The sequence below is a fragment of the Neovison vison genome, chromosome 5 (assembly GCF_020171115.1).
Source record: "Neovison vison isolate M4711 chromosome 5, ASM_NN_V1, whole genome shotgun sequence".
In the NCBI taxonomy this organism is placed as follows: domain Eukaryota; kingdom Metazoa; phylum Chordata; class Mammalia; order Carnivora; family Mustelidae; genus Neogale; species Neogale vison.
The window spans coordinates 104,378,285-104,406,103 of NC_058095.1; the positions used below are offsets into that span (position 1 = coordinate 104,378,285).

Sequence of the window (27,819 nt, forward strand, 5' to 3'; positions counted from 1 at the left end):
GTTGACATATAAAATTAATCATCACAGCATCTAAGTGAAAGCAGAAAGATGTTGACAGGGCTGTCAGGATTCCCATGGGTCAGTTCCCCTAGATCCCTGACTTGGGAGAAGTGTTCAAAGATGAGAACCATGGAGAAGGAAAGCTGAGAATCCAGCAGGGGCAAGGAAAGTACCATCTTTTGCTCAAGATGCAAGTCAAGATTAAAACACTTCACCACAGTGAGTTCCCTAAAAAGAAGAGAGATAATAGAAATGTACATGGTTGGGTTCTGTGATCTGAGTGTTCCACTACATGTAGGGAAGGTGGTACAGGATCCCTTGTTTCCTATGAACTGTGGAAGACCACCCCAGAATGCAATCTCATGACCAAAGCCACACACATACACACCACACACACCATAGGTTTTATACCGTTTGAGCTAAGTATCTTATATATCATAGATCATAAACCTCTGGACAAAAACCAGAGCAAAGATATGGGAAGAAAGCTAGAGATAGTAGAAGAAAAGCTTAATTTGTGAGTTTTGTTTTTCTGCAGGCATTATGTTCCTCTCCTAAAATATAATTTTTTAAATTATGAAATTCTTCTGTAATAATGGTAAAATGTTCAAAACTGCAGGTACATGTATTGCAGTTATCACTAATTAAATTTATTCCACATTATGATTTTTTTTAAGTATGTAATGGGAAGATTTCTGTTGTTATAAGACTAGATACTAGCAGTATACAGATTCATTGCAATATCTATCAAAATACCAACAACATTTTTCACAGAACTAGAATAATAAAATTTGTATGGAACAACAAAAGTCTTCAAAGAGACAAAGCAATCTTGAGAAAGAAAAAAAAAAAAACCTGGAGGTATCACAATCCCAGACTTCAAGAAATATATTACAAAGCTGTAATCAAAATAGTATGTTACTGGCACAAAATAAACACATAAACAAATGGCACAGACTAGAGAGCCCAGAAACAAACCCATGATTATATGGTCAATTAATCTGTGACAAAGGAGGTAAGAATATACAACGGGGAAGACAATCTCTTTAATAAATGGTGTTGTCCATAGCCAAACTATGGAAAGAGCCTAGATGTCCATCAACAGATGAATGGATAAAGAAGATGTGGTATATATATATACAATGGAATACTATTGCAGCCATCAAAAGAAATGAAACCTTGCCATTTGCAACAACGTGGTTAGAACTAGAGGGAATTAGGCTGGGTGAAATAAGTCAATCAGAGAAAGACAATTATCATATGAGCTCCCTGATATGAGGAAGTTGAGAGGCAGTGTAGGGGTTAGGGAAGGAAAAAAAAAAAACAAGATGGGATCGGATGGGAGACAAACCATAAAAGACTCGGGCGCCTGGGTGGCTCAGTGGGTTAAGCCGCTGCCTTCGGCTCAGGTCATGATCTCAGGGTCCTGGGATCGAGTCCCGCATCGGGCTCTCTGCTCAGCAGGGAGCCTGCTTCCTCCTCTCTCTCTCTCTGCCTGCCTCTCTGCCTACTTGTGATCTCTCTCTGTCAAATAAATAAATAAAATCTTTAAAAAAAAAAAAAAACCATAAAAGACTCTTAATCTCACAAAATAAACTGAGGGTTGCCGGGGGAAAGAGAGTATGGAGAGGGTGGCTGCGTTATGGACTTTGGGGAGGGTATGTGCTATGAAGAGTGCTGTGAAGTGTGTAAGCCTGATGATTCACAGACCTGTACCCCTGGGGCAAATAATACATTATATGTTAATAAAAATAATTAAAAAATTAAAAATAAATGGTATTTATTGCTACATGCAAAAAAATGAAACTGGACCACTTTCTTACACCATACACAAAAATAAAATCAAAGTGGATTAAAGACCTAGATGTAAGACCTGAAATAATAAAACTCCTAGGAGAAAACATAGGAAGTAATTTCTTTGATAATAAGCCTAGGAACATTTTTTTTACATATGTCTCTTCAGATAGAGAAAACAAAAGCAAAAATAAATAATTAGGACTACACCAAATAAAAAGCTTTTGCATGGCAAAGGAAACCATCAACACAAAAAGGCAACCTATTGAATAAAAGAAAATAGTTGCAAATGATACATCTGATATTAAAATTCATTAAAAAATGAACAAAGGATCTGAGTAGACATTTTTCTAAAGAAGACATACAGATGGCCAACAGACCCATGCAAAGATGCTCATCTTTAACTACCAGGGCAATTTAAATCAAAACCACAATGAGATACCACCTTACTCCTGTCAGAATGGCTAGAATCAAAAAGATAAGGAACAAGTGTTAGGATGTAGAGAAAAAGGAATGCTTGTGCACTGTTGGTGGGAATGTAAATTGGTATAGCCATTGTGGAAAACATTATGGAGTTTCATCAAAAAATGAAAAATTGAAATATTGAAATACCATACGATCTAGTAATTCTTCTACTGGGTATTCACCCAAAGACAATGAAAACATTGGAATGCCTGGATGGCTCCGTTGGTTAAGACCTTCCTTCAGCTCAGGTCATGATCCCAGAGTCCTGGAATCGAGTCCCACATCAGGCTCCCTGCTGAGCGGGTATTCTTTTCCCTCTGTCTACTGCTTCCCTGTTTGTGCTCTCCCTATATATATCAAATAAATCAATAAAATCTTTAAAAAATAAAAAGAAATTGAGAACACGAATTTGAAAAGATATATGCACCTCTATGTTTATTGGAGCATTAATTATAACAACCAAGGAATGGAGTCAACCAATACAACATATACCAACATATATATATATATATATATAGAGAGAGAGAGAGAGAGTTAGCCATAAGAAAAGGATGAGATCCTGACATTTGTGACAACATGGATGGCCATAGAAGGCTTTATGCTATGTGAGATAAGTCAGACAGGGAAAGACAAATACCATATGATCTCATTCATGTGAAATCTATGTCTTTTTTAGAATTTCATGTAAATGGAATCATAAGGTATGTAGTCCTTTGTCTCTGGCTTCTTAAATGTAATGCCATGCTTTTGAGACCCACTCATGGTGAGGTAATAGAAAATATTTATTGGGGACGCCTGGGTGGTGCAGTTGGTTAAACGACTGCCTCCGGCTCAGGGCATGATCCTGGAGTCCCGGGATCGAGTCCCACATCAGGCTCCCAGCTCCATGGGGAGTCTGCTTCTCCCTCTGACCTTCTCCTCGCTCATGCTCTCTCTCACTGTCTCTCTCTCTCAAATAAATAAAATAAAATCTTAAAAAAAAAGAAAATATTTATTGGTCTCTGCCCCTGGATCCTGGCATAGAGTTCCTAAACCCCGTGTAATTTCCTAAGTGATAAGCACACAAGGAAAATCTTTCGTTTTATTGAGGCGACACTTGGACTTCTGGATGGGGTTGGTCACCAGAAATCCCTGATAAAAGAAGTTTGGAATTTTCAGGTTTCATCTGGCCCCCCACTTCTCCAGAGAAGAGTGAGAGACCAGAAACAGAGTTAATAATTGATCATGCTTACATGAGAAAGCCTCCATGAAATCCCAATAGTTGGGGGTTTGGAGATCTCCCCGGTTGGTGAACTCATCCACTCCAAGAGAGTAGTAAACCCAACTCCACAGGGACAGAGACTCCTACCCTCTGGACCCTTCCAGACCTTGCTCTATGTATCTCTTCACCTGACAATTCATCTATATTCTTTCTGTTATCTTTTTAAAAACTGGTAAACCCATGTAAATACTTCTCTTGAATTTTGTGAGCTGCTCTAGGAAATTATTCAAGCCCAGGAGGGATTCAGTGCCTAGGTTTCCACGGGCATCTGAAGTTGAAGGGAAGGAGTTTGGGGGGATTGAGTCTTAGCCTGTAGTGGCTGACATTCTCTCCAGGTTGTGTTACAATTGACTTCAATCGTGGGACACCCGGCTGACGTCACAGAGAATTGCTTGTTGGGGGTGGGTGGGACCTCCACACCTTTGGTGACCAGAAGTGTCAGAAGTGTTTGTGTGAGAGTAAAGAAGACACACTGGAAAGAAACACAATAGGGGGAAGCTGGGTGTTTCCCTGCACAGAAAGGGAAAAACTGAGTTTTTTTCATTTTATCCATGTTGCATTTTTCAATAATTTGTTCCTTCTCATTGCAGAGAAGTGGTCCATTGTATGAGTATGCCACAATTTGCTTATCCAGTCATCAGTTGAGAATTTAGGTTTTTTCTGCTTAGGGCTATTGAGTCAAGATGCTATAAACATTTGTGTATATGCCTTATTTCTCTTGGGTAAATACCTAGAAGAGTAATTACTGGGTCATATGATAAGTGCATGTTTAACTTTATAAGAAATCTCCAGTTTTCTCAAGTAGCTATATTATTTTGTATTACTATCAGTGGTAATATTGTGGAGGTCAAGAAAAACAGGGCTGTACCCACCTTGAATCTAGCCCTGACATACGTACAGCCATCTTGGCAAAGCAAAAGCTGGCACCTTGCACCCCCTCTTCACCCGCTCCCCTCCCCTCGGCAGTATGTGTGACATTCCTCAGCCACCTCTAACTGCCGTAAAAGGAAAACAAATAGTTAACTTGCAGAGATCACAATCCTGCAAAACAGGAGTCTCCCTTGGTTTACAAATGTCCTAGAGATCTACAAACAAAGAAGCTATCTAACAATAGCACAATTTCCAGAGGCAAATAACTCAGTTCCTCAAGCCCTAAATAATGTTAAATTTCTTCTAAACCCAAACCTCACTAACAAGGGTGCTTGATAGCAAGAATGTGACAATCCACCAGGAAACTCCCAATTGTCTTCATGCTAGTGCCTCATTAAAGGGGAAAACGGCCTTGGCTTGATAGTAACCAGGCCTTCAATATCCTGACGTCTTCTTTACTTTGATAGCCCTTCTGAAAACCCCCTTTGTCCTCACCCACACTGAGTCCACCCCTACTCTGCCTTTAAAAACTCTGATTATAGGGGCGCCTGGGTGGCTCAGTGGGTTAAAGCCTCTGCCTTCGGCTCAGGTCATGATCTCAGGTCATGATCTCAGGGTCCTGGGATCGAGTCCCGCATCGGGCTCTCTGCTCAGCAGGGAGCCTGCTTCCTCCTCTCTCTCTCTGCCTGCCTCCCTGCCTACTTGTGATCTCTGTCTGTCAAATAAATAAATAAAATCTTTAAAAAAAAAAAAAAAAACTCTGATTATAATCTGGCTCGGGGTCCAAGTCCCTACTCCGCTGTGTTGGGTATACTTGAGCCCAAGCTTAAGCTTGTCAAATAAACCCTCATGTGATTGCATCGATTGCATCGGTGCTTGGCTCCTTGGTGGTCTCTCAGATGCGAAAACTTGGGTACAAAAATATGAGAGTTCCAGTTCCTTGCCAAAGCTTAGTATTATCTATCTTTTAAGTATTAGCCATTTTAGTGAGTACAAAGTGAATGGTATTTGCGATTTTAATTGTATTTTTCTGATGACTAAGGATGGTACATATCTGCCTTGTGCTTATTTTTGGTTTCTTTTATCTTCTTTGGTGAAGTGCAATTTTTTTTTTTTTACATTGAAAAAAATTAGTTGTAAGAGTGCTTACACATTCTGGTGAAGTCCTTTATTAAATATGCTTTGCAAACATTTTCTCCTGCTCTGCAGTTTGTTTTTTAGTTTTCTAAAGTGACTTTTGAAGAGCAAAAGGTTTTAATTTTGATGAAATCTAGTGTACTGTTGTGGGGTTTTTTTTATTTTTTATTTTTATTTATTTATTTTTAAAGATTTTATTTATGTATTTGACAGAGAGAGATCACAAATAGGCAGAGAGGCAGGCAGAGAGAGAGAGGAGGAAGCAGGCTCCCCGTTGAGCAGGGAGCCCGATGCGGGACTCGATCCCAGGACCCTGAGATCATGACCTGAGCCGAAGGCAGCGGCTTAACCCACTGAGCCACCCAGGCGCCCTGTGGGGTTTTTTTTATAGTTTGTGCTGTCTGCTATTTAAGAAAGCATTGCCTAACACAAAGTCACTAAGATTTTTCTTTTATGTTTTCTTCTGGAGATTTTGTAGTTTGGGTTCTTACATTTAGGTCTACATTCCATTTTGAGGTTTATTTTGTTTGTATAAGGAGTGAGTTAAGGGACATGGTTAACATTTTCCATGTGGACATACAGTTGTCTCTGTACTTGTATTAGTTGGAAAGATCATCCTTCTCCTCCGTTGAGTTATCGTAGAAACTTTGTGGAAAATCAAGTGACAATAGAGGCCCAAGTAGGTTTCTGGTGTCTCTACTATATTCCCTATATTACATTGCTTTCCTTTTCTTTCCACCAAGCCAGCTATACTGTCTTGATTACTGTGGCTTTATAATACATCTTGAAGATCAGGTAGTGTTAGTCCTCTGACTTTGTTCTGTTTCAAATTTTTTTTGCTTCTCTAGATCCTTTGCATTTCCATTTAAACTTTAGAATCTGTCAATGTCTATAGAAATGTCTTCTGGGATTTTGATTGGGATGGGATTGAACAGCTCAACTTGGAGAAAATGGACATCTTAACAACATAGGGTCTTCTGATAATAAGCATCTCATCTCTCCATTTATTTAGGGTTTCTTGAATTTCTCTCAGCAATATCTTGTACTTGTCCACAGAGCATTTTTGCCAGAACCTCTTAGCTTCTGAATCCAGTGGTTCCTTTCAGTCCCAATCTTACTACACCTCTTCAGTGCCTAACATTGGACCATTACCTCTTTCTTTAGGCTCCTTTCTTCCCAGACTTCCTGTCCTTACCTGGCCTTTGTCTTCCTTCTGTTCTTTGGATAGTCCTGTTCTCTCACAGGTGCTCTCCCTGTTTCACAGGAAGCTGATCAGCTATACGCCAGGTGGCTGCAGTTAAATGTCAGCTGTGTTGGCAAAGAAAGTCCTCTCTTGGATCTTTTAGAGAATCATCTGCCTTCCCTCCAACAATTGTGCGATGATGATATTTCAAACAGTGTCTTTAAAAAGACAGCATTCTTGGAGTGGGTGAGTCTGGAGATGGAAAGGGAATTGCCATGTTGGAAAACCTAGCAGTTTTGAAGGATTTTCTACCCACCATCTCAGCCTATTGAGCTCTCCACGTTTTCTTTGAGTCACTATTTTTAACGATGCCCATTTACAAAAATACTGAAATTTACATAACATAAAATATTTCTTTTAAAGTGAACAGCTCTGTACTCTCTCCCCATTTGCACCTACCTGTAGCCTCTGGCAACCACCAATCTGTGTCATTTCACTGTGGATTTATCAATTATGGATGTTTCATATGGAATCATACCATATGTGTGACCTTTGGTGGCTGGCTTTCCTTAGCATAATGGTTTAGAGATTCTTGAGTCACTTCTTTTTTTACATTCTATCTTGTTCTCTGTCACTTAATGGGAATCCGTGGTTACCCAGCCTGTCTGATGAAACTTTGGTAGATAATCGACAATATTAACAGTAATGTGCAAGCAGCAATGTTGTCTTAGGTATGGTGATTGGTGCTGTTTGGTTCTTGGTTCTACCAGACCTGGCTTTGAGTGCAGGCAAAGTCACACAACGTTATACTTCACATTTCATCAAGAAAAAAACAACAGAACATCCCAAACTCCTCATTAGCAAGATGCTACCATACGTGCCTTTAGGAAAATAGCACAGAAAGACAGGAAGAACTGACCGTTGGAAGCCAGCTCTGGAGGCTCTCAGACCTGTGCAGGAGGTACAGAAGTTGTATCCTTCTGGTTCTGCCTCCATGCTCAAAACCAGGCTCAAACAAGTTACCTAAAGTGACACCTTTTGTTGCTCTGTCATCCATACTGGTTTACTTAAAGTGGCTCCTTCCGTGCCCCACTCCAGGGACGATCAGAACAAACCTCGCATTCTGGTCCAGGCCTACATTAACCTCCAGGGGCCTGGAACACGAATCCGGAGGGAAGTCATTGCGTGGGCATAAACAGGATGCTCCGCCAAAGGAGGAGTCAGTGTTGTCAGCAGTCCCACAGACCCTCTTCCTAGCTGTCATATGGCCACGAAGTCAAGTTGGGGAAAGGGAAATACACCTGCTCTGGGTACAGCAGGCTGTGCTCACAGACTCCTCAACGAACACGCCGTTAATGTGCCCGGCCAAACACTTCTCCAGGCTGCCTTCCCCCATTCCCCGTGAGCGTTCAGACTAGTCCTATCTGCCTCACAGCAGGGACGTGGCAGGTCCAGTACCCGCAAGGTCGCAAGCTCAACGCGGAAACAGCTGACCAGGCTGGCCAGCCAGGGCACTCAGCTGGGCGGCCCTAACCGAAACTGGCAGACGCACCGCCCGCCCCCGCCGCCCAGGCTCCGCCCCTCGGCGCCCATTGGCTCATTCAATTCACGCCGCGCCTTCTCCGGCCCGGCGGGCGGCGTGCTCTGTGTGCCCCGGCCTTGGCTTGCGCAGTCCGGGACTGTCAGAGGTGAGACGCGGCCCCAGGCGGTAGCGGCCATGAGCACCCCAGCCGTGCCTCAGGACCTGCAGCTGCCCCCGAGCCAGAGGGCTCAGCCCGCGTTCAGAGGTGAGGGTTGCGGTGGCTGGAGCGGTGCGACCCCCAGGTGCCTCGTTTGCCCGAGGGGACAGGGGTAGGGGGGTGACCGTGGGGGAGGGATTAGGTATGGTGATTGGTGCGATATTGGGGGAGGGAGTCGCTCGGATATAGCGGCCAGGACCTCGAGTCCGCCGACCAGCTTCAGCCCCGACCCGTTGTGTGAGAAGCCTGGGCAGATCGCTCGGCCTCTCACAGCCTCATTCTCAGCAGGAGCGAAATGGACAACCAGAGCGAGGTCCTGTCCGTGGTGTTAGTGTTCGGGGCTGAGCGCCTCACGTGCGGTGGTTACTGGCCGGGCGTGACCCTCTGGTGGCGGAAATGGGCCAGGCGTGGACGAGTCCGTTTAGCGAGGGAGGGTGCGAGGCACTCCTGCCAGCCCCCGGGGATTGGGGACTCGGGACCTGCGGGGGGCTGGGCCGCGCCCAGCTCGAGGGCCGAATGCGCTTGCGCAGGGCGCTCCCGCGGGCTGTGTGGGGAGCTAGTTTTTGGGAGAGGTGGGATTGCATTGTCGGATGCTTCAAATTTAACGCAATTGACTTTATATCCAGGGTGGACTGGGTCTTCAGAAATAATATTGTTAGTTCTTGGACCTGCACATGGGAGTACAGAGGAAAGAAACTCAGACCCAATCCAGTTCTGGTAAATTAGAACTTGGGAGTCTGGTGTCTCGACTCTGCTGTTCGGTGTCTTAAAGCTTGGCTTTCAGTAACCGTATGTTGAAAATGATGTCCTCCAGATTTTTCACTTTCAGACAAAAGAGAATGTGATTCTTGTGCAGTGGTTGTAGGGACCTTTTATAGTAACGATCTCTTAAAAATGGGATTATTTTTCAAAGTCAATACTGAATTGGGAAATTTTCTGTTGTGTTTAAAGTCTGATCTCTAGAAGAACATTTTTTGAAGATGTTCATTTAGTGAATGTTTATTTGCTGTTATTGTAACAAATGTTGACTTGTTGCTTTTTTGTTATTTAGAACAAAGAAGACAAAAACTCAAGGAACATATATTAAAAAGAAAAACTTTTTTTGCATACAAACAGGAAAATCACATACCCAGGTGAGGTCAAATTTTCTCGTTTCAGATCTATAAAATTGTATCAGAGCTGTCTAATAAAAATGTCATGGGAGCCACAGTTGTACTGTAATTTAAAATTTTCAGGGTGTCTGGGTGCCTCGGTGGCTTCAAACACCCTGCTCTTGATTTTGGCTCAGGTCAGATCTTAGGGTCCTGGGATTGATCCCCACTTCCAGCTCCCCTCTCATCAGGGAGTCTGCATGTCTCCCTCTCCCTGTGCCCTTCCCCTAGTTGGCTCTTTTTCTCTCTTAAATAAATGAATCTTAAGTTGTTTTTTTTTTTCCTAGGGGCACATGGGTGGCTCATTCATTAAGTGTCTGCCTTGGGCTCAGGGTCATGATCCCAGGATCCTGGGGTTGAGCCAGGCATCTGGCTGCCTGCTCAGCGGGAAGTTTGCTTCTTCTATCCTCTGCTTGTATTCTCTTCTCGCTGTCTCTCTCAAATAAATAAATGAAATCTTTTTTTTTTTTTTTTTTAAGGTTTTATGTATTTGACAGAGACAGACACAGTGAGAGAGGGAACACAAGCAGGGAGAGGGAGAAGCAGGCTTCCTGCTGAGCAGGGAGCCCCATGCGGGGCTTTAATCCAGGACTCTGGGATATGACCTGAGTCCAGGGCAGACATCTAACAACTGAGCCACCCAGGCGCCCCTAAATGAAATCTTAAAAAAAATTCTAGTTGCCGTATTTGAGAAGTTTTTATTTATATATATACATATTATGTAAAGTTAGTGAACATACAGTATATCAATAGTTTTTGATATAATTATTTATATTTTAAAATATTTATATTATTTGTTTATGTGAGAGAGACAGAGAGCACCATCAGGGGGATGGGTGGAGGGAGAGGGGCAAGCGGACTTCCTGCTGAACTTGGAGTCTGGTGGGACTCAATCCCAGGACCCTGAGATAATAATCTGAGTTTAACCGACTGGGCCACCCGTGTGCCCCCTGAAAATTGTTTTTAAAAGATGAATTGTAATAACATTTAGTCCAATATACCCCATGTTATAATTTCAACATGTAATTCTTAAAAGTTATTGAGACATTTTATATCCTTTTTTGGTACTGTGTTTTGAAAATCTTGGTATGTATTTTACACTTTCACACATCAATTTGGACTAACCACATTTCAAGTGCTCAGTATCCTTACCTTCTTGGATAGCACAGCATTGCTTCCTGTGTAAATTAATTCATACTCTAAGATGAAACAATTAATTTTAAAAACAAAGTGCTTGTATATATCAAAATATTGACTTATGATTTATGCAATGCTACAAAAGTCAGTCTTTTTTTTCTTTAAAGATTTTATTTATTTATTTGAAGAGAGAGATCACAAGTAGGCAGAGAGAGAGAGAGAGAGAAGCAGCTCCCTGCTGAGCAGAGAGCCCGATGTGGGACTCGACCCCAGGACACTGAGAACATGACCTGAGCTGAAGGCAGTGGCTTAACCCACTGAGCCACCCAGGCACCCCCAAAAGTCAGTCTTAATTTAGTAAGGTTTTTACTGTGTGTGTGGGAGAGAGGGGGGCGGGGCATGGATGGTTATTCTTTGAGAGGTCACTCTCCTTAGATGTTTAGAGATCCATTGGGTTCTTATTGGTGTTATTGGTGTTATTTTGTTAAAATTTAAAAACAAATAGCATATGGTTGTGGCTGGAAGGAAGCCCCATGAAAGTATATAAAGCAGAAGATCAGATGCCCCCTCTGGAGCTAACTGTTAGTCACATCCTTTAGACTCTTTCTGGCATTCTAAGAGCAGTGGCTTTAGAGTGTTAAGGGCTGGACTCCAAGTCTGGCACTACAACTGTGTAACCTCAGGGGAGTTAACCTGGCTTCTTTGAGTCCATTTATTTATATTAAAATGACATCGTAATGTGTGGTTCTTGGGGATCAGATGAGATAGTGAATGCATTGTACTATGCCTGGTATATAGAGAGAGCCCAACGAGCAGTATCTATTATTTCATGATCTCTCAGTGGCTTTATACACAGAGCACTAGTTCTTGAGTTACTCTTACTCCTGGTTTCTTTAGTTTCTCCAAAGAGTTGTTGCTATATTTTGTCTTTGCAAATGCTTCATACCCTTCCTTGTGGTTGAAAGTGGTCAGACAGTGCTTATATTTAGGAGGTACAGGTGATAGGGCTTGCTGATGGGTTAGGTATGGATGGGATGTGAAAGAAAGAGTGCCCTTTAAGAGGACCCTGAATGTTCCAGATTAAGAGCGACCGCTCAATCCAATACCTGATCCTTATACTATGTCCTACAGTGGAGGGGGAAATGTTAGAAAAGACATTATTTGGTCAGTTTTCTACTAAAATATAAATAGTAGATTAAGAGGTATGTCAAGTTGAATTTGATAACTAATGTAGTTATGTAAGAGAAAGTCACTATTTTTAGGAAATAAACATAGAAGCATTTAGGGTTTAAAGGTAATCATGTATATATCTTAACTTTAAAGGTTCAGGAAGAAAAAATTGCATGTACTCCATACCTACACATGTTCAGAAACACTGCAAATAATAATGCAAGTGGAATAAAAGGTTAATACCATGCAGATCTGGGTAAAACGTATGGGAATATACTTTGAACTATTTGTAATTTTGCAACTTTGAGTTTGACATTATTTCCAAATTTTAAAAATTCTTTTTAATTTTGCATTAATAGCTCACTTTAAGTGCTTTACATTTTCTTTTACAAATCCTTCATCTAGGATCAGAAAGTGATCCTAGATTTCTTATTTGAATAACTGAGTGGATAGTGGTATCATATGTCTAGAAGGGAAAGACGGAGGGAGGAATGGGGGAATCAGGAACTTTGATTTGGCCATGCTAAGTTTGAGGTACCAACAGGACATCCAAGTGGAAATGCCAGATAGTTACGTCTGAAAGGCTGGGTTGAGATTGGGACCAGAGATTTAAACTTGGGAATTATCAGTTTGTAGATGATATTTATTTAAAACTTTGAGGTAGCATAAGATTACTAGAGAACGAATAAAGAGAATAGTAATTCAAGTAAGAGCATAACTCTCAACTACTTATTTGAATAAGGAATTCAGCTGGGCCATGGGATTTATAATACTTTTATACACAGTGAGAAGATAAGAAAATTCTGAAATTCTTCTGGCCTTACCAAGAAATCTCACAAGTACTATATTTATTCCTTTCAAAAAACAGATGTCATCTTAAATATTGTTATTTGAGCAACAAATTATTAAATAGACAACTAATCAGAGTTTTAGCTTTTCAAAATTAAATCATTCTATTTTATAGTCTCTAGGGTGGGTATTTTAAGATTCCTTTGTTTAGATAACTCTTGTGAGGGCAGTTTTATCCTAACAAGACAGAATGGGACAGAACATATTTTCATATAACTCTCCTATATTGGATAAGTGAATAAGATAGATTCTCCATATCCTGAAATTTTATAAGCTAGCAGTTGAAAGGTCAGCAATTTCAAGACCAAGTACTTGAATTCTGTTAGCACAGACAGACAAGGAGGAGATCCTGAGAAGTATAAAACTAAAATAAAAAGCAGAAGAAAAATTTAAAATTTATTCATTTTTTAAAAAGATTTTATATTTTTGAGAGAGAGAGTGAGCAAGAGTGAGAGCACAAACTGTGGGGGGGGGGAGCAAGAGGTAGAGGGAGAAGCACACTCCCCCATTGAGCAGGAAGCCCAACATGGGGCTCGATCCCAGGACCCTGTGATCATGCCCTGAGCCAAAGGTAGATGCTTAACTGACTGAGCCACTCAGGCGCCCCCAGAAATTTTTAAAACTGAAATGCAGCTTTGAGCCCTAGCTCAGAGGTTAGGAAGAAGATAGACCTAATTGAAGTGGACCAGCTGAGGTAGGAGGAAAGGTAGAAGAGGTGGTGATCCATAGCCAAGCGAGGAAACTGTCGAAGGAAAGAAGAATGTCTGCCTGTGTCAAGTGCTGCTTAGGTTCAGTAAGGGGAAAACGGAATTGACCCATGAGTTGTAGAAACATGGAAGCAGATGACATTAGGAGTCTCCAGTGGAGTGTTGAGGATACGCTCCTGATAGGCCTGGGCTGGGGAGAGAATGGAATGTGACAACATGGAGACAGTGTGTATAAATACAGGCTTTTGAGGAGTTTGGGTGTAAAGCAAAGATAAATGAGGCAGGAGCTGAAAGGGGGAACGTTAGGTTTAAGGCTTTTAAAATGAGATAAAATAGATTTTGTTTATATGCTGATGGGAGTGATGTGTAATAGAGGGGAGAGTTAATAATGCAGAAGAAAGAGCAAATCAAAGAACAAAGATCCTGAGTAGGCAAGTGGGAGAGCACAAATGGAAAGTCTGCCCATGGGTCAGCATGGTGTCAGTTCATGCACAGACTGGAAGGAAGGCAGAATATCTGGGGACAGAGGCAGATAGGCTGGCAGGCTTCGGTGGGAGAAAGAAGGGCTAATTCTTGTTAAGACTGCTTCTGATTTTCTCTGAGGTAACATCACAGTATGCTGGTACGCCCAGGTATAATACAGGGGGTCTGATTTAAGGTGCCACATCGGGAGGACCTGACAGGTTGACCCTGAGCACAGTCTCCCACCCCACACTAGGTTGCAGACCCAGTGAACAGTCAGAGGAATATTTGCCTCAGGTAGTGAATGCAGGGGCTTAAACTGGGGAGACATTGCTCTGTTCGGTGATGCGTATTGACTCTTCTCTGCCATCGTACAAAATGGCTAGTACAAGCTATGTCATAGTTCTTCCCCTTGTCCAAGCAGACTGAGCAAACAGATGGGAAAAGCAGTATAACCCAGATTGTCAATTATAGAGATAAGTTTTGTTCATTCTAAAATAGACACTTTTTTTTTTTTTTTTTTACATTTGAGCATCTCTGAACTGGGAATCTGTCTTAGATTCAATGGCATGTCTAATTGAGCCTGTTTTTCTTTTCTTAATGTAATACAGATTGTTATAATGACTTGTTAAAAGAATCTCATGGCCTGTACAAACCAGTCTATATCTGTTCAAAGGAGTGAACAGATATAACAATTTATATTATTAAGGTATATTATAAAACTCAATATAGATTGGGCTGTGAGTATGTATGTATGGAAAATTTTGGATTTCTTTTGGGAAGGCTATTTTTTTTCTTTTATTCTTTTTATTTAAAGTATAGGGGACCTATAATATTATATTAGTTTTATCTGTACATCGTAATGATTTGACAATTGTACACATTAAATACTTTCCAAAAGCATGTGTAGTTACTTTCTGTCACCATACAAAGTTACTATAATATTATTGACTGTATTCCCTATGCTATACTTTTTCATCCCCATGACTTACTTATTTTATAACTAGAAGTTGGTACTTCTTAACTCCCTTCACCTATTTCATTCTCCCACCCCCTCACTGCCTTCCTCTCAGGCAAATATCAGTTCTCTGTATTTGAATCTGTTTCTATTGTTTTTGTTTTTAAGATTCCACATAGAAGTGAAATCATATGTGTTTGTCTTTCTCCAGTTGTCTTATTTCTCTTGGCAAAATACCCTCCAGGTCCATCCAGGTTGTCACAAATGGCAAGATTTCATTATTTTTTTATGGCTGAGTAATACTCCATTGTGTATATATGCCACATCTTTTTCTTTTTCTTCTTCTTCTTTTTTTTTTTTTTTGAGATTTTATTTATTTGACAAGAGAGATGGAAAGTACAAGTAGGCAGAGCGGTAGGCAAAGGGAGAGGAAGAAGCAGGCTCCCCGCCAAGCAGGGAGCCTGATGTGGGGCTCAATCCTAGGACTCTGGGATCTATGACCTGAGCCGAAGTCAGCCGCTCACCTGACTGAGCCACCCAGGCACCCCTATACCACAGATCTTCTTTATCCATTAATTTATCAATGGACACTTAGGTTACTTCTGTATCTTGACTATTATAAATAATGCTGCAATAAACACAGGAGTGGATATATCTTTTGAATTACTGTTTTCATTTTCTTCACGTAAATACCCAGAAGAGAAAGTATTGGATCATCTGGTATTTCTATTTCCAATTTTTTTTTTTAAAGATTTTATTTATTTATTTGACGGCGATCACAAGTAGACAGAGAAGCAGGCAGAGAGAGAGGAGGAAGCAGTCTCCCCACTGAGCAGAGAGCCTGATGCGGGGCTCGATCTCAGAACCCTGGGATCATGACCTGAGCTGAAGGCAGAGGCCCCAACCTGCACTGAGCCACCCAGGTGCCCCTTTATTTCCAATTTTTTGAGGACCCTCTATATTATTTTCCACTGACTACACCAATTTATATTTTCAGTGCACAGGGGCTCCTTTTTCTCTATATATATCTTTGCCAACACTTGTTATTTTTTTGTTTCTTTAATACTAGCCATTCTCGGGACGCCTGGGTGGCTCAGTTGGTTGGACGACTGCCTTCGGCTCAGGGCGTGATCCTGGAGTCCCGGGATCGAGTCCCACATCAGGCTCCCAGCTCCATGGGGAGTCTGCTTCGCTCTCTGACCTTCTCCTCGCTCATGCTCTCTCTCACTGTCTCTCTCTCTCAAATAAATAAATAAAATCTTTAAAAAAAAAAAAAGAAAAAGAAAAAAAAAATACTAGCCATTCTCAGGGCACTTTTGTGGCTCAATCAGTTAAACATTTGACTCTTGATTTCGACTCAGATCATGATCCCAGGGTCATGAGATTGAGCTCCACTTCCGGCTCTGCACTCAGCAAGGAGTCTGCTTGAGATTCTCTCTCTCTCTCTCTCTCTCTTTACCCCACCCCTTCATGTTCATGCATGTGCACTCTCTCTCAAAATTAAAAAAAAAAATACTAGCCATTCTGACTGGTGTGAGGTAATATCTCATTGTGGTTTTGATTTACATTCTCCTGATGATTAGTGATGTTGAGGGTCTTTACATGAGTTTGTTGGCCATCTGTATGTGTTTGGAAAAATGTCTGTACAAGTCCTCTGCCCACTTTTTAATTGGGTTTTCTTCATGTTGAGTTGTCAGAGTTCTTTATGAATTTTGGAAATTAACCCCTTATCAGATATGTTATTTGTAAATAACTTCTCTCATTTAGTAGATTGCCCTTTTTTGGGTGGGGGGAGTGTGTGTGTGTTTGTGTGTGTGTGTGTGTGTGTGTGTGTGTGTGAGAGAGAGAGAGAGAGAGCGCGTGCCAGTTGGGGCAGGGGGAGAAAGAGAATCTTCTGTAGGCGCCACACCTAGTACAGAACCCAACGCAGAGCTGGCGGGGGCGGGGCTGGCTCTGTCTCACAATCCCAAAATCATGACCTGAGCTGTAATCAAGAGTTGGAGGCTTAACTGACTGAGCCACCCAGGTGTCCCACCTTTTCATTTGTTGATGATTTTCTTTCTTGTGCAAAGGTTTTTTAGCTCTATGTAGTCCCAGTTATTTTTACTTTTGTTTTCTTTGCCTGAGGGGAGACATCCAGCAAAATATGACTAAGGCTGATGTCCAGGAGTTTACTGCATCTATTTCCTTATAGAAGTTTTATGGTTTCAGGTCTTATATTTAGATTTTTAATGCATTTTGAGTTTATTTTTGTGTATGATGTAAGAAATTAGTCCAGTTTCATTTTTTCCTTGCTGCTGTCCAGTTTTCCTCAAACCGCTTACTTGAAGAGGGCCTATATTTAAAAAATTTTCACTGTACGTCCTTTACTAAGTACTTAAAACTAACCAAAGAAAATGTTGCTTAATAAAGATTTTGAGGACTTATTTGAGTGACTAGGAAAAATGTTTTGGAATGAGATTATCAAGTGTTCGCATATTCTGTGTAGGGGAGTTGTTAAGATTTTTAATAAAATATCTTTAAATTCCTCAGCTATCTTCTTTATACTGTTAAGTCCATCCTGTAATAAAGAAAAAGGACACATACAACTCAGCTCCATTTAAAATTACAAAGTCAGATGATTGTTAATATTCTTCCATCCCTCCCCTGCAAAGCAAAAACTTCCTTGATACATGGTTAAACTTTTTTTTTTCCTTTTTTTATTTCTTAAAGTAGTAGAGACCAGAAAGTGATGAACTCTGAGGGCCAGGTCCACGAAGAGACAAAAGTTCTGAAATTTAAAACAAAAATGGTAAGATATGGATTATAGCCCCCCTAAATTGTCCTTTCCCCTCCCCCTTTCTCCTTCCTAAACTCTTAAAGAAATGAGTTCTGAAAGACTTACTTGTCTGAAATCACTCTTTTAGGCTGGTAAAGAAAATGTCAGTAGACCTCCTGGGAACAAAAATCATATAACAACGGGAAAAAATTGTATTCCTTTAAGACCTTCTAATGAATCAACCAATTCAACAATAGCAACTGACACACATAATTTTGAGGATAATAATCAAATGGGACAGTCCGTACCAATTAAAGATGACCCTCAAAGTCAACACATGACATTAAGCCAAGTGTTTCATCTTAAAAACAACAATAAAAAGAAACAGGTATCCACAGAAAAACCAAAGCAAGATGCTAACACATCCAAGAAGCTTGTGCTTGGGTCTTACCGTGGCCAAATTGTTCAGTCTAAGATTAATTCATTTAGAAAGCCCCTGCCAGTCAGAGATGAGAGTTCTTCAACAACGAAGAAACCTTCAGCCGCTGTCCCTAAAGCCCCAGAGCCTCTGCCTGCAGATACCCGAGGTGTGACCGTGAGAAGTGATAGAGCCCTGAACACAGTGACCACCACTAAATTTGGGAGCACAGCATCTCAGGACAGACAGCTGGGGCGGCCTCCTATCAGAAGTCACCGAGACAGCGCCCAGGACACTGTGAAACAAGGCCTTGGGAGAACCACTGCCAACGTTACAATCCGGAAAGGGCCTCGGGAGAAAGAATTACTGCACTCAAACACGGTTTCATCTAGTGCCAAAACCGGCGCTCAGGATGTAGAGAGAAGGAAGACACTGGCAAGAAGCCTGACCTCTGAAACTGTAGCCAGGCCTGCTTTATCTTCTAACACCAAACTGGTACAGAAATCAAAAAGCATTGACCCTCGCAGACACACTATAGCAAAAGCAACTCTTGATAGGTCGGCCCGGCCCAAAGAAACAGCAGAAGAGAGAAAGTAAGTTGATTTCATTTTATAGGCTTAGTTTTCAGTAGAGTGCCACTTGTGCATGCAGCTTATAATCTCCAAGAAGGTACTAGAATTTGTGTGTGTGTGTGTGTGTGTGTAATATCCTCTGTTGTAGGCAGATTTATCCAGTGGTGGAGCAGAGGTGACCTAAGCTAATGTGCTTAAGTGTGTTTCATTAGGTTGCTGTAATCTGAGATACTTAATACAGTTGGGAAATGTCTTATAACCTCTCCATTTAAAAATACAGTCTTGGGGTGTTTGAGCATGTAATGAACATTGATTTCTTTTTCTTTGAACTTGGGAACTTAATGTGTGGGCCTGGGGTGTGGAACTGCTTAAAGACCTGAGTTATTTTTTAACTTCTCTGTCTGGCAGAATTCTATCCTCAGTAGCACAGGTAACGCTTATATCCTGCTTCTAACTGTAGAGCTCGTCTGAGCGAGTGGAGAGCTGGCAAAAGAAAAGTGCTGAAAAGGCCTCCTAGCACAGTAGTTACCCAGCCTGAGCCTGGAGGGCAGAATGAAAACTCAGTCGGGTCCTTTTGGACAACCATGGTAGAAGAAGATGAACAAAGATTATTTACTGAAAAAGTAAACAAGACCTTTTCAGAATGCTTAAACCTGATTAATGAGGTACAGTCCTTATATTTGTGTAGTAGTTTATAGTTTGTAAATTATCTTATAAATGTTCTCTTACTAAATTACCTTGTCACTCTTTTGACCACATAATGTGTTGGTGGTGTTACGTAGACTCAGTGTTATTTGTGAGATTCTCTTTAGGCTTTAATGGACTGCATTTTCATTGAGGACATATAAATGTATCAAAGGGATAACTAGGTTTTTTACTTGATTTTTTTTTTAATTTATAAATATGGTATTCTTCTAAGATGTTCATATAGAATGGGCTGGGGTGGATATTCACTCTGATACTTCTATTTTTTACATTCCTTCAGCATATTCACACATTTTTTCTACTCATTACATATTTTATCAAAGACTAGCAACCTAAATTAGTGGGTCATTATCACAGATTAAATTCAAGTTAACTAAAGTATTTGCAAACAAAATTCCATTAATTGAAACCAACATCATCATGATCTTAAACTTATTGTAGAGTTTCACTGTTTGGACCAAAATCCTACAGAGTATAATAACTTCAGAATGCTTGCTTTATTTCCTGACTACTTTTTCAATCTTGATTTGGTCACGCAAGGTGTCTAAGATCCGTAACAAGACTGAATATGGAGAGTATGATTTCAAACCTTACTCTGGTCTTCATGAGTGTCTGTAAGCTTTTTGTGATTTTTAAAGACCAGTGAAAATTAGGACCAGAGTTTCCCTGATTATATTCTTATTTTTGCTCAGATGGGGTTTGTCATTGATTCTGTGGAAGTTCTCTGTCTTACCATCTATATATAGCTCTTAACTTGCTTCAACCATTACAGATTCATTTTAACCTTAATATCAAGAACTGACAAAGACTGTTTTTAAAAACCTGCAAGCTATTCCCCCCACATAAACATTTGGTAGTTGCAAAATTCCAAATCAAATATTAAATGGAATCCCACAATGTATTAAAGGATAATCGTCAAGACAAAGTAAAGTGTTAGTCATTTGTGCGTGTGTGTGTGTTAGTCATTTTTGACTAATATTTTTCTCAACTAGTATTTCATTGTTTTCATACTTTGTACTCATGACTAATAGGCTTTTTACTACCCATTCAGAGTAAGTTGGAGTAAGGAAAAGAATACTGAATATTCTTATGAATAATTTTCTGTCAACTTTTTCTTTTCTTATCATTGATCTTGATAATACACTTACTTATAGCAAGTGTATATAGCAAGATATAGATCTTATAGTACACTTACTTAATTGTTCATAGTTCAGAAGCTAAAGGATGTCACTTCACTTCTTGCTATTTTAGGGATGCCCAAAAGAAGAAATATTGGTCATACTGAATGACCTGATTAAAAATATTCCAGATGCCAAAAAACTTGTTAAATATTGGATATGCCTTGTACGTATTGAACCACTCACAAGTCCTGTTGAAAATATTATCACAATCTATGAGAAAGCTATTTTGGCAGGAGCTCAGGTAAGATTAAAACTTACCGATCTTTACTAATACAGCGTAAAGGATTCAGAGCTATTTTGGAGCACATCACAACATAACTTGATAAAATTGTGGTTCCATATGTAGTAGTAATGAATGTTTAAAGGCCACAGTGATTGCATGTTATAAAAGCTGTTTCTCAACATTCTAAAACTTGCTCATGAACTAGTGATAATCAGACCTTCGAAGACAGATATACACTGAAATGTACATTTAATGAAACTTGCTGTAAGAAATATTTTAGTACGTGTCATTTTGCTTATTTTCTAGTTAAGAAATCTGGGAAATTGAATTTTTAATATTAAAATTTGTTTAACAAATATAAAGCAAATAGAATTAAATTAACTTTTAAAATGTTAGCAGGTTCTGTGGCTATGTGAAAGAAGTCTTTCACTTGAAGAGCATTTCTTAATGCTCTTACATGTTCTCACATTTTTATGCCATATGTTTGGTCCTGCCCACGCATAGAAAATAGCAGTAAACTAGTTTCTCTGACATACTAGCGCCATAGTGGTTTGATACCACACCTCTCCCCTCTTCCTACTCTATTGGTACAAAAGGCTCTGAGTTTAGAATAAATTGTATCTCTAGGTTTTTCAGTTTGGCTGGGTTTTTTGTTTTTATGGGCAAATATTTCTAAAACGTGTTTCCTTTTGACCAAGTTTCCCAAAAATGCATTTTGGAGATTATTTACAGAAAGAGTTTTAAAAAATTCTTTTCTTTAGCCTTTCTTTAAGAAAGGTCTACTCACTTTAGTCTCAGCAAAGCCAGCAGATTCTATTTGACCTTGCACTTGAATCATAAATATTCAGCAGATATTCTCTCGAAGGCTATTATGTATAAAACACTTTGTTGAAGGGTGATTATATTTGACAGAATCCCACTTGGAAGGGGGTGTGGAGGCTCCGACTACATGAACAGAAGGGACATTACTTAAGGTGGCTTAAGGCAGAATAGCTAGGATGCATGCCAGAGGCAAGGACTCATACGGACAGCAGGATGTAAAGAGAGAAATGTGACATGGCAGCAGAAAGTGGAAAGTAAGGATTAAAATTAGCCAAGAAAATTGAATGCAGGCTGAGTGAGTAGTTCAGAACTAAGTTCTAGAACTAAGAATATGAGCCAGAACTTCCCTTTTATATAATATCTTGAATATGTTGCATTAGTAATCATGGTAGTACAAAAGAACATAGTAAGTGCTTCCATGTTCTGGCATATAGTGGACACAAAGTAAACTGTTGAATTTGAATGAGTGAAATGTTAGGCTGGTCAACCTTGAGCTGTTCAGAGATGCATTTAATAACATGTGGGAAAAAAAGCATAACCATGGACTTGAATGTAGGAGAAAAAGAGTAAACTTTATATTAAATTTACTTTAAATTAATATTATCAGCTCTTTGATATTGTTGGCTTGCTACTTGTCCATTAATTTTGTTTATATCAGACAAATAGTTAAAAGAGTTACCAGAGGTTTAAGAAAAATTGCAGGAGAATTTTTTTTTTTTTTTAATGATTTTTATTTATTTATTTGAGAGAGAGACAGTGAGAGAGAGCACGAGGGAGGAGAAGGTCAGAGAGTGAAGCAGGACTCCCCATGGAGCTGGGAGCCCGATGTGGGACTCGATCCCAGGATTCCGGGATCATGACCTGAGCCGAAGGCAGTCGTCCAACCAACTGAGCCACCCAGGTGTCCCGCGGGGAGAATTTTAATCTGATAATTCTACCCCTTGTATTCATTTTTATTCTATAAATTGGAAAGAGAGTCATTTTCAAACATTCAAGTGTCAAAATAAGTATTCTAAGAAAAGACACATGATTTGCGTCTTTTTAAAGTATGAAATATAATCACTGCTTTAAATATTTTTGGCTTGAATAACCTAGTTAATGTCTGAGACTATAAAAATTATATTTTCTTCATTAAAAAAATAAAGCCTATTGAAGAGATGCGACATGCAATTGCAGATATTCTAACAATGAAGAGTCAAGAGAAAGTGAAATATGGTAAGTTTTTAATTTTCTTTTTTTTTTTTTAAAGATTTTATTTATTTATTTGAGAGAGATTTATTGAGAGAGATCACAAGCAGGCAGAGAGGCAGGCAGAGAGAGAGGAGGAAGCAGGCTCCCTGCTGAGCAGAGAGCCCGATGCGGGGCTCGATCCCAGGACTCCGAGTTCATGACCTGAGCCGAAGGCAGCGGCTTAACCCGCTGAGCCACCCAGGCGCCCCGGTAAGTTTTTAATTTTCTTAAAGTAAATTGTGATTTTATTAAATTTGAATTATTTTTCTTTTTTTAAATTTGTAGAATGTTTCTCTTCTCTTATGTCTGTAGGCATACCTCTGAGATTCAGTGGCATTATGTAGTATAAGAATTTTTAATTAGGATGTCTGGTTCAAGGGTGCCTGGGTGGCTCAGTTAGTTAGACGGCTACCTTCGGCTCAGGTCATGATCTCAGGGTCCTGAGATCAGGTCCCACATTGGACTCCCTGCTCAGCGGGGAGCCTACTTCTCCATCTGTCACTGTCCCTACCCCCTGCTCATGCATGCTCTCTCTCTCTCTAGCAAATAAGTAAATCTTAGGAAAAAAAAAAAAATGTTTGGTTCAAAACCCAAATTTATCACTGAGTGTTTTTGAAAGTTACCTTACTTCTGTAGGCCTTAATTCCCTGTGTTAAAAATGAGGCAGTTTGATTAGATGATCTCTAAAATTTTACCTATTAATTCTATCATCTGTTCTATGCTCTAGAGAAGCTCATTCAAGAATTCTCTTTGCTAGGGCTAGTAGATAGAGGGAAGAGATTCAGTAGCTGTCAGGTATATGAAATGTAAACATTTTCTAGATTCAGATATATCCTATAACTGAAACATCTCTTGGTGCAAATCTCTAATAATTGCCTAATAGTCAAATCTAGAGATCTTTTCAGCTTGCTGGATTTTTCAATATGTCTCAAGTATTTCACATCAAGCATGTTGTATTTTGAACTCATTGTCTTCCCTCATTGTTTCCTCATACCATCCTCTGTTCCTCCCAAAAAAGAAAAGGAAAAAAAGAAACTCCTCTGTCATTGAAGATGTGTAAGCAAGAAATGTTATGGGGTGCCTGAGTGGCTCAGTGGGTTAAGCTTCTGCCTTCAGCTCAGGTCATGATCTCAGGATCCTGGGATCGATCCCCACATCGGGCTCTCTGCTCAGCAGGGAGCCTGTTTCCTCCTCTCTCTTTCTCTCTGCCTACTTGTGATTTCTCTCTGTCAAATAAATAAAAAAATCTAAAAAAAAAAAAAAAAAAAGAAATGTTATGAGAGATGCCCTCGGTATACCTGCACACTCGTTCTGATGTGCACATACATTCATTAAGTCCTAACTTAGAAATAACTCATAAACCTGCCTTCTTGCTGATGCCTACCTCTTTCCCACCTTGCCTAGAGACAACCTCATTCATTCCTTGCCATTCTAAACCATCCTTTATAGTGGTCAAATCTGATTGTATCTGTTTCTCCAGTGAAGAATTTTTTTTAACCAAACTTCCTGCATGTAAAGTTCATTATAATCCAGCCCTTCCTACCTATTATCACCTCCTCCCCACATATATTACCCTATATTCTAGGCATTCTGTCCTGTTAATGTTGTCTTAATAGGTCATTTTCTTTTAAGCTTTATAACCAAGATTATCTTCCTTGGTCTTATCAAGTACTCATTTATCAAGTCCCAGCCTGAATGTCTTTTATTTATTTATTTATTTATTTGACAGAGAGAAATCACAAGTAGATGGAGAGTCAGGCAGAGAGAGAGAGAGGGAAGCAGGCTCCCTGCTGAGCAGAGAGCCCGATGTGGGACTCGATCCCAGGACCCTGAGATCATGACCTGAGCCGAAGGCAGCGGCTTAACCCACTGAGCCACCCAGGTGCCCCTGAATGTCATTTTTGAAGCTTTCCCTAGCTCTCTACCTGTCCCTCAAGCAAAGGTAGTTGTTCCATTTTATGGGTTCCCATAACCCTTTGTTCTTACCTCAACTTTATAGAATTTTTCTTGCTTTCATTATTTTCAATCATGTCTCTTCCATGGAATGTGAACTTAAAGGACAGGGATGATTTCAATCTTATATCTGTATCTACAATCCCAACCCACAGGTGATAGTGAATATTTGTTAATAGTCGTCAGCAGTATTGGCTTAGGAAAAGTAACGGGTAGGAGATGGCAGTTTGGTTCTTTTATTTTGAAAATCTGACCAACTGTGAATAACTTTAATGTCTTCTGATTTTTCTCTTTAACTTTGACCAAAAGCTTAATCTGTAAATGTATTTCCATAGGAGAAAATGTTGAGGCTTGTGCAACTAAGGAATACATTCAAGAAGTCGACAATGAAGATATGGGTGTTAATCCAGAGTCAGGAAGATCAGAAATGGAAAAGAAAAATAGAAATGTGGTATTTCAAGATTGTGAAAAAGAGGAAGATGACAAAAAAGATCCAACCAATGATGTTAAAACCCCCAGTACAGAGACCAGGGGGAGTTGCTTAATCAAATATAATGTGTCTACTACACCATACCTACAAAGGTAAACTTTCAAAATGTAATGTGCTGTGATTGGTTTTTATGTTTAAGAATAATAAATATGGTACCTAAAAATCTTTAGCTTCCAACTTAGAATGGTTTCAAACAAATCAATGTCATTGGGACACTTCACCTTGTTTGTGTGTGTGTGTGTGTGTGAGAGAGAGTGAGCGAGAGAGAGAGTGCATAAAAGTTGGGGAGAAGGGGCAGAGGAGAGAAGAGAATCTTAAGCAGACTCTATACCCAGTGTGGAGCCCTGTCACAGGGCTCGATCTCACAACCCTGATATCATGACATGAGCTGAAATCAAGAGTTGGATGCTTAACTGACTGAGCCACCCAGGCACCCCTGGACACTTTACCTTTTAAATACTGTATTTGGGGGCACCTGGTTGGCTCAGTTGGTTAAGCATCTGCCTTCGACTCGGGTCACGTTCCCAGGGCCCTGGGATCAAGTTCTGCGTTGGGCTCCCTGCTCAGTGTGGAGCTTGCTTCTCCCTCTCCTTTCTGCTCATGCTCTCTCTCACGACCTCTGATACTATCTCCACCCCTCTCTCTCAAATAAATAAAATCTTAAAATTCTCGTATTTGCTTTGCTTTTTTTTGCTATTGCCATTTTGTAAAAGAAAACTTTGACATCATTTTATTTAATGTCCGTATGTTATTGTTAATAGTAGGTTATGGAATTGAGCAACTAGCCAATTGTACAGATATTCAAGGATCTACTTTGTACAAACTGTGACAACAAATAGAGAAAAGAAGGAGTTCCTAACTACAAGAGCTCTCGGTACCTCTTTTTCTATAAGGCAGGCAATCACATAGTTTTAACTTACAAGCTCTAGGATGATAAATGTCATAAAAGAACAAAGTGAAAATGTTAATATTTTTTAACTCTGGGGATAATTTTGTGTCTTTTTAGTGTAAAAAAGAAGATACAGTTTGATAACACAGATACTACATTTAAAGAGCTAAAGTTTCTAACACCAGTTAGACGTTCTCGACGTATTCACGAGAAGACTTCTAAACTGCCAGATATGTTAAAAGACCATTACCCATGCGTGTCTTCATTGGAGCAGCTAACGGAGCTGGGAGGTGAAACCGATGCTTTTGTGTGCCGTCCTAACGCTGCGCTCTGCCCGATGTACTCAGAGACTGGAACAGCACAAGAGAAATAAAGTGATGATAAGCAACAGGGCTTATGCCTGCCTGGGGTCTTTTATTGGCTTCTTGTGGCTTTGTATGTCTATTGGGAGTTGGCCAAGTACCTAAGTATTCATGGTAGTAAGCGCTTTTACTGATGTTCACCTTGTAGCAGGAATTGCCTTCTGTGTAACAGAAAGCTAATCCTACCTTGTCAATCTCAGCAGAGGGAGTTTCTAATAAAGGTAGATTTTGTCAAGTAGTTTACTATGTTTCTTGAATAGAGACAGGTTTGATCATAATATTGGCTTGTTCACTTTCAATAGTCTTAACTTGTTAGTCATTAAATATAGGTAATGCTGTGGCAGAAAGGGTGTTCGAGATAAGATTTCTATATTTGCGTGTTCTTAAAATTCACATGTTCTTAAAATTTATAATACACATGCCAGCTTTTAACAGAATACTGACTTTTTTTTTTTTTTTTTTGCCTTTCCTTAATTCTGGATCAGTAGGAAAGTCAGTAATTGCAATGTAGCGCGACCCCCTGCAAAAGTGAAGACATGGAAGACTTAGCTTGCGTTTTCACCCAGTTCTTGTTACCTTAGCTGCTGTGGTCTGTCTTGCGTTGGCTTTTTCCCCCATCAATGCTAGTGAGTCTGTGGTCACTGTTGGTTTCTTTTTTATTGTAGCTGAGGTCACCACAAATGATAATTCACTAAATGCCCCATTTCTAAGAGGAAATGCTTTGCATTAAAAAAGAAAATGTGCCAAATGCAGTAGGTATTTGAAACTTTAAATCTGAGTTTCTTTAGTTCCTTTTGTAACCTGGCTGTTTAAAATGTTAAAGCTTTAACTTTCCTCATTTCATTTGATACAGTTGTAGACATTAGAATGGAATTAGAGAAGGAATATATAACGTCATTCTAATTTAGGTAGTATTTCTAAAATTACTAATCTAAAATAGAATAAAAACTTTACTGTTAAGTCATGTCCCTTGAACCATGATAGTTATATACAGTAAACAGTTTCTTCTCCCCACACATTAAATATCACCCCTAAAATTGTTTTATAAGTCTCCAGACTAATACTTAAATACATCCTCTACCAATCTAGTTTCAAAGACTCGGTAGTTTTAAAACTGCGTGTGATATAAATGTGCTTGAAAATCACAGTCTTGTGTTCACTCATTCACCATTTGTATAATAGCACCTATCTTTGTTCTATTATGTTCTAAAGAGGAGTCTTATTCTTTTATAAACTGTGTTCCTAATATTTATAAATAAATATATCAGTATAGCAATGTTTCAGTGACGTTTATTTATTTCAACAAATATGAAATGCAGTTTAACTACAGTGA

At 39.7% G+C, this 27,819-nt stretch overlaps 1 protein-coding gene across 2 annotated transcripts; it reads left to right on the forward strand.

The window, feature by feature from the left end:
- The first annotated feature begins 8,377 nt into the window (after positions 1 to 8,377).
- Positions 8,378 to 27,762, forward strand: CKAP2 (cytoskeleton associated protein 2). Of its 2 annotated transcripts, none has more exons than XM_044249649.1 (9): positions 8,378 to 8,497; positions 9,501 to 9,582; positions 17,596 to 17,674; positions 17,790 to 18,652; positions 19,092 to 19,296; positions 20,588 to 20,758; positions 22,708 to 22,777; positions 25,081 to 25,327; positions 26,242 to 27,762. In XM_044249649.1, exons 1-9 carry the CDS (start codon positions 8,428 to 8,430, stop codon positions 26,495 to 26,497), a joined length of 2,043 nt encoding a protein of 680 aa, XP_044105584.1. In that variant the 5' UTR covers positions 8,378 to 8,427; the 3' UTR covers positions 26,498 to 27,762. The 2 variants fall into 2 exon arrangements, with proteins under 2 accessions (XP_044105584.1, XP_044105585.1); XM_044249650.1 differs by having other exon boundaries at positions 17,599 to 17,674.
- Positions 27,763 to 27,819: the final 57 nt, after the last annotated feature.